General features: G+C 32.4%; 2 protein-coding genes across 2 annotated transcripts; one reads left to right on the top strand and one right to left on the bottom strand.

Moving 5' to 3' along the window:
- Positions 1 to 2,679: 2,679 nt before the first annotated feature.
- Positions 2,680 to 3,997, bottom strand: LOC123698348 (beta-ureidopropionase-like). The gene has a single exon (XM_045644944.1). The coding sequence runs from the start codon at positions 3,943 to 3,945 to the stop codon at positions 2,761 to 2,763; it is 1,185 nt and encodes a 394-aa protein (XP_045500900.1). The 5' UTR covers positions 3,946 to 3,997; the 3' UTR covers positions 2,680 to 2,760.
- A 1,458-nt stretch (positions 3,998 to 5,455) lies between these two features.
- On the top strand, positions 5,456 to 6,775 carry LOC123698352 (beta-ureidopropionase-like). The gene has a single exon (XM_045644953.1). It carries the CDS (start codon positions 5,669 to 5,671, stop codon positions 6,677 to 6,679), a length of 1,011 nt encoding a protein of 336 aa, XP_045500909.1. The 5' UTR covers positions 5,456 to 5,668; the 3' UTR covers positions 6,680 to 6,775.
- Positions 6,776 to 11,879: the final 5,104 nt, after the last annotated feature.

The following is an 11,879-nucleotide window of genomic DNA, read 5'->3' as shown; positions in this document are numbered from 1 at the left end:
AAAAACAAATGTGAAATGTGCACCCTTTCACGTTGCAACGGAGCCATTTTGTGATAATATGATTTTTGTGTCTGAAGATATTTTGTAGGTTAGACTGTGAATGCTTTTAACCATAGTGAAAATCTTTTTCGTATGGGATTTTCCTTCAACGCAGCGAGTAAATGTAATAAAATAATATTTTACTTTGACAGCCCTATTTCGAAATATCATTTCCGTAATGGATGTCACGGGCGCCAAGTGCACTAGAAAGCAATGGTAACCACATTATTACTGACGATAAATTCTTTGGCACAATAAAAAATGAGCCTTAACAAATATCTGCACAAAGTCCAATGCAGTTGCATGTTAAATTTGCAAAAATGATGGCTTGATGGTGCAACATCCGCAAGAGAGCATCACATTAGCGACATCTCTCGGTCGGAGTGAGAAAATTACACAGGAATTATAATGTTGAGCTTCGCGCGCTTTTAACGTTTTAGCTGTCACTTGTAGTGTTGCCAGATTAAAAATTCATTTTTTTTTATTCTCGTCTGAAAAAGAATACATATAAATTTAAACAAAATTGGATTAAAGATAGGTATATTTCTAATCGTATTTATGTAATCATTTTACATAAATATTATTAATTTTCAAATATCCACTCCTGTATATAATTAATATTATTGTTTTTGGTGTGATTGTGTTAATATAAGATGAGATTAGATTTTTACATTTTGTGATATACTTACTCAAAAGCAACTAAACTATAAATGGAATTTTTATATCATTTGGACAGTAGAGTTAGAATATATAATATAGTGTTAATAAACTTATGTAAATATTATGCTTATAAACTTACTTCTATGTTTATTAGTTAGTATGGGATCCTATTGTAATATGATAATAATATTATATTAGCATGATATTTAGTGTGTTATGTTTTTATACGAAGGTAAAAAAAATTACCACATCCAAACAGTGCGTAAAATTTAGCACATAGGTGTCAAATCCCTTTAGCATATTATATTAATAATTGTAAACATAAAAAATATGGAAACTATAACAGACATAATAATTGTATTATACATACACATATTACATAATATATCTTTTTTTTTATATTTGCTCTCTGATTTATACCATAATACGCTAAAATTCCTCTGTAAATATGTATACGTTTGGTACACACGAGCACTTAGAGCCGTTTCTGATATTTAGTTAATAGAGTAAATAAATTTATAAAAGGAATAAAAGTATTTGATAAACTTTTTTAACAAAAAATAGAGTCGAAGTTCATATTTAATCCTTTGCTTACTTTGGATCGACCAAAACGAAGGGCTAGTGAAAAAAATAACAAAGTAAACGTCAGTATTATTGTCTGATGAAATTACTTGTAATCAAGGGTCGTGACCTAAAGTGGGCGTTGCTCCTGCGCTCCAAAATAACTATTATCAGAAAAATAACTATTAGATAATAATAATTAACAAAATATGTAAGGTAAAAATGTAAACAAACTCATAAGTCATATAAACAAATAATGTTACTTTTACATACATATCTACATATTATGTGTTGCTAAGTCAATTTTAAACGACGTCAAAAAAAAGTTTTTTTTATTTATCATTTAAAATTTTTATATAAGATTGCATATATGTATTCAGTACATATGATCACAAATTTATTCGCCACATGCAAACATTCAAAGCCATGTTTTTTTTTTTCTAGATAGCGAAGTGCTTGATCACAAAAGAGAGATGATCCTACAGCATAGCCTACTGCCTACTATATGATACACGTCTACTCCTTTGCCCCGGTTTTCCCGGGTTATATCATAAATATTGTAGCTTTCTGATCGTGAAAGAATTTTTACGATCGGACCAGTAATGCCGAAAATCCCCTACCATGCATGTATCTATACTAACTATATAAAGCTGAAGAGTTTGTTTGTTTGTTTGAACGCGCTAATCTCAGGAACTTTGAAAAATTCTTTCGGTGTTAGATAGCCCTTTTATCGAGGAAGGCTATAGGCTATATATATCATCACGTAAGATCAACAAGAGTGGAGCACTGCAGTTAAAACCGCAGGGCACAGCTAGTATCTATACATTGCAGATTTGCAGCAAAAAGTTGATTAAATTTAGTAATAAATACCTATTATTTTTCGTGTGTGCAATGTATGGAAAATTTTACGAAAACATGTTTATTGTAGATACCATCATATTACTACATGCATAGAAAAGCTGTTTCGAGAAAGAATAGAAACAATTAATACCTATTACTTCATATTACATAGTTAATTCCTATTTTTGGTTATTGAATATGTAATTGAAATAATATATGTTTTATATTTTAATAAAATATATACTTAGGCCTTATAATGAAATAGGTTTTCGAAATTTAAGACTTGTTTGTTAAATAAAAAATCAGAAAGTTATTAACAAATAATTCATTCCTGTTTTATATAAGTACATATGGTTTTAAGATCTAAGAATGTGCAATAATGCATAATAGATTTAGAATATAATTACATCGTAGTACTTTGATTAAATCTTATGTAGGTACCTACGTGTAGGTACGTAAATAAATTTCATAGCATGTAAGTTATGCATAATATCAACATTAAACAACTTGATAAAAACAAAAAGGATAATTCATTACAACTTGAAAACTTAACTAAAAAATAAAAGATATAGGTAGGTATATATTTTCATAAATGCTTTTATTTTTATCAACTTAACTTATAATATTTTTGAAACAAAAACAACAGTGCCATGATCCATATTATTCCTTATCCTTACATTTCTCGTTCTCATGTACAACCTGGGGCTTAAAATCTAACTCCAAAACCTTGCTCAGACTCTTAACGTACATATCCAAACGTTGTGTCATGTAATAACAACGACGGTCTCTTATCTGCCTGTTCATGTTCAAATCCATTACGGAAATTAATAAACCATCTTTAGTACGCGATAAGCCTGGGCACCTGACTCCATCTGGAGCGGAGAAGTAGCTGGAACCATAGAACAACCCCAAATCTTTATGCGCAGGTTTTCCATCAGCCGAAGTGAACTCATTCGGGAACTCTTCAAAACCAACTCTGTTGATAGCCGCTGTGAAGTAGCAATTGGTGATAGCAGCGTTCCTCGCCTCGATATTCCACATGTACTCGCTACCGGCCTCTGCGGCGATCGTCGCTGACGGGTTAAAAACAATCTCAGCGCCGTTCTGGCCGAACATCATCCAGTTCAAAACGTGATGACGCCCGAAGCAAATGTTAACAGCAATTTTACCGTACCTAGTCGCAAAAACTGGGTGTCCCGTGTTGCCCTCCATGTAGTAATTAGATTCATTGAAGTCGCCCACTCTCGGAATGTGGTTTTTGCGGTGCTTGCCGATCACGTTACCAGTATCGCTAATAATAACTGCGGTGTTCCACAGGATATCTGCGTGTTTCTCGTCCCTTTCGAGGATGGAAGATACGATGACCATTGCGTATTTGATTGCAAGCTCGCGAAGGAAACGCGTTGTAGGACCATCTTCAGCGGATTCAGCGAATTCACACCAAGGTTGCTTCTCTCTGGTGCAAAACGCGAATGGCATATTCCATAGCTCTTGGAAACAAAGGATGTTGACGCCCTCTTGGCCAGCTACGTCGATGATTTTCTTGACTTTCGCGAAAATAGCATTCTTTTGTTCATTGATTGGCCGGTCAGTGGGTGCAGCAATGGAGTGCTGAATTACTCCGACCTTGACGATTCTAGGTGGCCTGGTGTGCTCCTTCTTAGCAGGGAATGCGTAGGCAGCGATTTCAAAGTTGTTGTCCTTGGCGGCAGCAATGGAAGAATCCTTCAGCTGGACCTCATGGTGGTTCTTCCGTCCATAGTATATTCTATTAAACTCGTCCAAGTCCCGGCCGCTTAGATTGTTTTCGATGATAGATTCGAGGCTTTTAGTTTCTCCTTCCATGTTGAATGCGTGCGATTTGATGTATAAGGTTCGATTGACTACATTTTCTCGATCAATCCCGCCTTTATATAGCTTAGCGGCTTGTCACCGGTTGTGTAGAGCATTTAATGAGATGTCGTTGTTTATCTACTTGGGTGGTTCCACTAGAGATCCGTGACCTTAGATATGTTTGAAACAATATCGTATGAACGAAAATATTTGATTAGCCGAGAGTAAACTCTCATTATTAGTTTTACGACTTGATAATTATGAAGTAATAAAGCGAAGTTCACGTTGTTAATAAATCCATTAACTATTTGAACTTCACTTTGTTACTAGAATAGATAAACTTTCATGTATTAAAAGTATTAAAACAGTACCTAACCAGACCATTTCGGTCCATTTTCTTAAATAGTATAATAATTGCTATGAAATTTGTTTATATATTTAAAGACCACAAAACTATGTCATACATAACTATATACATTTTATACCTATTTTTTCTGTTTGTATGTTTGTGTATGCGTCAATCACGTACAGGCGAAGATTTTGACCACATTTTTAATTGGACACGCACATTTAAAATGTTAATAATTACCTGCATATTAGTGTTAACTTATAGGTTACAATATTTGAAAAATAAATATTTTTAACCTTTAAGGGCTCTCAGTAAAGGGATAATAAAATAAATTCTTGAATATGACGACTGAGGTGTCATTGAAAAGGTCTTAAAATGGAATATAGATTTCTAAATATTATAGGTTTTTTGCTCAAATAAATAGTTAAAGTCGTAAAAATACTTCATCTAATATTATTATATATTATTAACTAACATTTTGTATTTAATGAATTACAGAAATGTCTTAAATGTATCACAGCATCTGTAAAAAAAAAGCTGCTTCCCACTGTATGTATGTCTGGCCACAGACTAATAATAATATACTACGTATAGTCTGGCCCTATATTACCTATAAACTACTAGCTTTTCACCCGCGGCTTCGCCCGCTGTGTCTAAAACCTAATAAATTATAATATTATACTAAAACCTTCCTCTTGAATGCTTGAATTTTTGATGCGGTTTTTTAATACCTAGATAGAGTGATCTAGGTATTAAAAATCCGTTGCGTTGTTTTGAAGATTTAAGCATACATAGGGATATAGAGACAGATAAAGCGACTTTGTTTTATAAATACTAGGTATGTTGTGAAGATCTTTAAAATTACGCAATGAATTTTGAATGTGTGTGTGTGTTGTATTTGTATGTATAATCGCGCTTGTTAAAAAAATTATTGGTAAATTATTTCATTAAACTTAAAAACAGTAGTTTTCTTTTTCTTTTGATTATTTGATACATATCTAGATATAAATAACTTTTTCATTACTATATCTATTATTGATCAGATTGATTGGATTGGATATGTTTACAACTGATGTACCTACAATGTACGTGTAAGTTTTGTGTGCAGTGTTAATAATTGCAAATAATTTATTCTACCCATAGTAATTATGTTGAATACCTGCAGCCTACGTGACTAGGTTAGACTGCCTAGATATTTTTAGCATATGGCAATTATAACACATTCGAACTGTGAATGAGACCAAGTTAATAGTCAATGCATCAAGCCCCAACCGGTGTTGTTAAGCATATATAAACATGTAATAAGTAACTTTATTTGCGTCTCAAGTTCTTACGCAATATTTACTTATCTATACAAAGCTACATTGGATCGTGTATTGAAATAAAATGGAGCGATCTCTCGACGATGTTATCAAGAATAATTTGAGTGGAAACGAATTGAGAGAATTTAATAGAATATATTATGGAAGGAGCGAGCACTGTGAGTTGAAAATAAATAATTCTACAAAAGATGCAGGCGTAAAATATAATTTTGATGTTTTGGGGTATGCGTTTCACGCCTCAAAGGAGCAACTTCGTGAACCGAGAATTTTGAGGTTAGGTTTGGTACAACATTCAATTGTTTTATCAACTGATAAGCCCATAAATGAACAAAGGCAAGCCATATTCGATAAAGTAGAAAGAATTATTGATGCAGCGGCTTCGGAAGCGGTGAAAATATTGTGTTTACAAGAAACATGGTCGATGCCTTTCTTTTTGTGCACAAGAGAAAAAGAACGATGGGCTGACTTTGCAGAATCTGCTGTTGACGGACCTAGTACAAAATTCCTCAGCAAGTTGGCTAAAAAATACGAAATAATTATCATATCACCGATATTGGAAAATGAGGATGGTGTTTGGTGGAATACGGCAGTAGTTATCAATGAACAGGGCAATTATGTTGGTAAACACCGTAAAAACCATCTGCCAAGCGTTGGAAGTTTTAGTGAAACATCGTATTATGAACCTGGCAACACCAACCATCCAGTATTTGATACGAAATACGGAAAAATTGCTGTAAATATTTGCTATGGGCGGCATCATGCATTAAATTGGTTGATGTTTGCTCTGAATAGAGCTGAGGTAGTTTTTAATCCGTCAGCAACTATTTCAGAATTCGGTGAATCATTCTGGGGTATTGAGGCTCGCAATGCTGCTATAGCCAATGGGTACGTCACTTGTAGCATCAATAGAGTTGGAACAGAAGAATTTACTGTTGGTAAAGACACAATTAAAAGGTCTTACTACGGTTCCAGTTACGTGACTGCTCCCAATGGGTTTAGAACACCAGGCTTACCAAGAAATCGAGACGGTTTACTGATAGCAGAAGTTGATCTGAACCAATGTAGACAAATATGAGATCAGTGGGGATTTCATATGACTTCGCGTTTAGAAATGTACGCTGATAAGCTCCAGAAAGTTGTTGAAAACTGAAATAAATATTTTTTTCTCTTACGCTTTATTTTTCTATAACCCATAACAATATAGCAACCTCTTCTTTTTTCCGTAGCACTTTTTGTGTCTTTTATTTCTTTTGAGACTAAGTTTATGGATCATAGTAGTTAGATACATTTTACGGCTAAAGTTATCTTTTTTTTATAATACATTAACTATGAGAGAATAGTGCAGTAAAATCTTTCAATAGATAATAAAATTTATAAGAAAATTCTCCAGCTATTTCTAAGTAGATTAAATCATAATATGTTAATATTTTAAGAAGTCTATTGTAATTTTTAAGATCATTAAAGTTTCCTTTATATTTTCCTTATATTAAGCAATATTAAAACTTAACTACATAAATCTTATGTAAGTACCTACCTATCTATACATATAATAAAATCGTAGGAAAGTCAAAACTGTACATTGAATATTTTTTTAAAAGAATACATAATCCATGATCTATAATCGATATAGAAGCCAAAAACATAGTTTTTAGAATTTTTGTCTGTTTGTCTGTTTGTCTGTTTGTCTGTTTGTCTGTATGTATTTCCTTGCTAATCTCAGAAAGTACTGAATAGATTTACTTCAAATTTTGCATGAATATTCCTTAGAGGTCGGGTGAGGATAGTTTATACATATTATCATGATATCACCTTCGGGGGAGGAGCAGTGAACCTTTATTTTTCTTACATATTACGTGTACTACGACAGCGTACAATCTTAAGACTCATGTTTCAATGTTGGTTTCGAGTAAGCCATGCTATTATCTAGCTTTACAAAATAAAAACTATGTCATTTACGTAATTTGGGCAGAGAAACAGTTTAATGAATTTAGTAGTATAAAGACAAATTTGAAACAGCGCCATCTATGAGATTTCGTAAAAATCAAATCAATTTACATGTTAACACTACTGAACATACTGTTGAAAATTAATAATTTAAATATAATCATGTTATTTATTTAACTCTTTAACCCATATCTTCCCTTCCCTATAAGGTGCGCTTATATTTCGTGTGAATATACTACATTTTTAAAAGTGAGGGTAGGTAGATGTTTATTATTTTAAGTCAAACTAGACACCATTACAATTAATCTAACATTGATTGCGTTCATTGGTTACATTTTTAAAATCTTCGAGTTTTATAAATTTATAAAGAATAGAAAAAATTCGATCACGAGGCGGGACTCGAACCCGCATAATTTCGTGATCGAATGTTTCTATTCTTTATAAATTGAATGTCATAAAACCAAAAATATCAAATTCAATCTTCGTGTTTTGTGAATTTTCACCATACAAAAGGTAAGTTATTACTTTTATAGGTATTTATTTTTTATAATATAGCAATTCGTGTATTTTATTGGTTTTATAAAGTATTTTATTACACTTTTAGAATGAAATAATAGAATGATGAATTCTTTTTGACTTTTACAAGATTTTGAGGTGCGTTGGGAACAGTAGTTTGTTGATAAAACTTTATTTGTAAGTAGCTTTTTTTATAGATTTACAATTAACTTTTGATTTTTTTATTTACAGATTCAATATTCATAAAATTATATCGCCTTTGGAAGACTATTTCTGCTGACAATTTTACAACACCACTTGAAAATTGATGATTTGATGATGAAGATAGTGGCAGCGAGGATTAAGTGGAAAGTAGTAATCATCCGCTTCGTCAATTTTTGACTGAAGTTAATGTCCAACGTATGGTTCAATCATTGGAAGTATCTCGGGTAATTTTGGAGGATATTTTTCAGGAAGGAGAGAAGGGGCGGCCAACCATATATCAAACTACATACTACGTTTTAGTACCGAAAAAATGTTATTGTCAAATGAAACATAAATTTTGCACTCACAACTGTACAAGTTATGATTTTTATTCTGACTTTGCTGTTATCTGATTATAATATTTATCGTTATGGCTATCGAGGCACCGACCGTACTGGGATGAGAGTACATGACTCATCATCCAGGATTGCTTAGAGCATTTTCACACTGAAAAAGATGTTTTCTTTGAATCGTAGTTGCTTCATTTATTTATTTTTAATCATTTTACATAATATGTTTTATATTTGTCCATTTTCATTATATTTTATAAATAAAATGGAACCAACATAACTTTGTTGTGTATCATTTCTCTATTAATAACCCGTAGGCATATTTTCCGAGGCCCCATTTAAGGTGCGGTCCTGAAATTATAAAAAGTTAATGTATACTTTTGCCTAATATAAGCTCAAGCTCATTTTTAGATAAAAAGAACTTAGTTATAAATTTATTAAAATTTAGAAGATAAAAGAAATTAAGTATGTTACGATTTTATAAGAAAACACAGTATATTTATTAGGCGGCGGCTTGGCGGCGGTGATCTCTTCCAGGCAAAAGATATTCAACAGCTCAATAAAATTGAATAGTATGTTGTTAGTTATTCTTTAAATTAACTGATTGTAATGAGCATTTCCGCATGCAAGTTGTATCGTAGTTTAGATATATATCATAGTTTTGACACATTAAAGTTCCAACAAAACCCTCAAATTTTTGAGCAGAGTTGAGCAAGATAATTTAAAAAATGTGCTGTGTTAAGTATTATAGAAAAGGTTAGTTCGTTGATAATTATTATTTCTTCATCATTGACATGTTGTTAAATGTTATTACTAAAATAAACTTTGACTGTTAATACTTTTCTTCAGTATTTACCTGTATGATTATTGCTTGGTAATTAATATGTATATTTTCATGTCGTATAGCTAATTATAAACATAAGTGTGATGTGAAACTAGCTGGATTTATTTTTACACACTCACAGCCATATATTTTATACTAGCTTCCGCCCGCGACTCCATCCGCGCGGAAAAATTAAGATTTAGTTTTTTTTCTACGTATTTTTCCGGGATGAAAAGTATCCTATTTTATGCCCAGGATAATAAGGTATAATTATACCAAGTATCATCGAAATCGAACCGTTAGTTTTCACGTGATGCCTTCACATACAGACAGACAGACAGACAAACATTTTTTAATCACATAATATTTGGGTTTGGTATCGATCCAGTAACACCCCCTGCAATTTATTTTTTCAATATTTTCAATGTACAGAATTAACCCTTCAACAGATTTATTATTATGTAATATAATATAGATTAAAATAGTGTTAATAGTGTAAATCATAATATTTTTTCACAATTAAAAATATTTCCTTTTTTCTTATGGTGTTGGCATCGAATTAAACCGCGCTGTCGTTTCGTTCACTAAAAGTGATGTTATGAGGACCGAATATGTAGCCGCCTCAACTTACGGAAACGAGAGTAACCTGCGTTGTCTGTTAGTAATTATTGTATAGTCGAATTTAACGTTACATGGAAATTGGAATCTAAATATATTATGTATACTTATATTAAATCTGTACATGAAATATATTTCCTAAATAACTATCACGGGGTGATTAGGGATCGACACTGATGCTAAAGAAGCAAACAGTAAAATTTTTGTCCGTCTGTCTGTCCGTATAACCGTTACAGAAACAAAAACTACTCGACGGATTTAAACTTGGTACAATTATTTTTCATACTCCTGAGCAGAGCAGTAACTCCATTTTTAAGCTTTCGTCGCGTGTGCAACCTTTATGGTACACAGAATAAAGCTACACAGAAATCATGTATGAAAGAAATGTTCTCCTTATTATATAAAAAATATCTCCCGACATCATAAATGTCTATCTTTTATGGTTGACTCACAATAACACGGTAACTTCCGATAGCTTAGGAGTTCGAAGCTTTCTGATTATATTTGTCTATAACACTCTGAATCTGAAACTTTTACTCAATATGAAGACCGTTTGACAAATGATAGGGTGCATAGATAGACGGACGTCTATCGGTACTCAGGAACTCCCTGGGCGTGTTATAACGCCTAGGCCACAGTATTACAATTTTTCCTACAGCAGGGCGACGAATGTATTTTCGCATAGCAACGGAGGGGAACTCGCGGGGGGTCAAGTGACGCGGGCCACGTACCATTAACATGCTTAGTTTGTGGTACCGAGCGCGAAAGAAAGTCATCGTGTTTTTGTTTTGTTACTATGTAAACTAACGTAATTTAATACTTAGCTACATATTCTATATCGGTGCGCTCAAACTGTTAATCTACATTTAATTTAGATTATTATATTTTGAAATACTAAGTAATGTAGAATTTAAATCACATTCATACATGTTTTCCTCAGATTTTCGATTTTCTCCGATTTTAAGATTTTCTTATCAGAGTTTTCAATTTTAATGTAGTTAAATTTTATAAGAGACAATTAAGAACATTCAAAAATAAAGTGTCACGTATTTTTTTTTAAACGACGAATGACCTAAAACGACGTAATCGCGGACGAAGTCGCGGGCAACAGCTAGTATCTTATAAAACTACACGAGGTAAAATAAACAACAGAGCTACATAAATAAATTTACAATTACAAGTAGGTAAGTAATTTGTGTCATGCTTATTTTCTTAATTACCTTTTAATTCAAGTAGGTAGTACATATTTTGATCATTTAGTTTATCTTGTACCTACCTAATGATATTTTGCTTTGGTATATAATATGTTCTAAAACGTTTATCAACTTTATGCATATGCAATGGGCGAAAGTTACTTGCATTGAAATGATGTATTCTCTCTACAAAGGACATTATTTTTAATGAAAAAGGACTATCAGCTGCTTTGGCAATTAGGTATAGTTTTAGGTGGTTTTAGGCTATTAAGCCACCGTCCGTCCGCGTCGCGGTCGTGAACGATACCACAGTAGGTATACTTAGTCAGCTATATACCTACTTAATATATTCTTTTTCATATAAGTTGTCCACGAAAAATATTTTTTAAAGTGAAACTTTTATTACATCGTCTCAAACTTTTTGGTCTGTGTAGCGCATGTCGCGTGACGCACGAAACGTACGATAATTATCGTACAAATACGATGTGAAAAAAAATTTCACTTTTACCGTGGTTTCATAAAACCACACAACATTTTTTCTTAATATAAAACATTATAAAAAATATTCCACTAATTGTGTCTTGGACAAAATAATAAGCACAATAATAAGCTATATCAGATATTTTTTATCTACACAATTCAAGTTAA

This window comes from Colias croceus, chromosome 16, assembly GCF_905220415.1.
Source record: "Colias croceus chromosome 16, ilColCroc2.1".
Taxonomy (NCBI): Eukaryota; Metazoa; Arthropoda; class Insecta; order Lepidoptera; family Pieridae; genus Colias; species Colias croceus.
The sequence above is the reverse complement of the archived record's forward strand: the minus strand, read 5'-3'. Positions and strand labels throughout refer to the sequence as shown.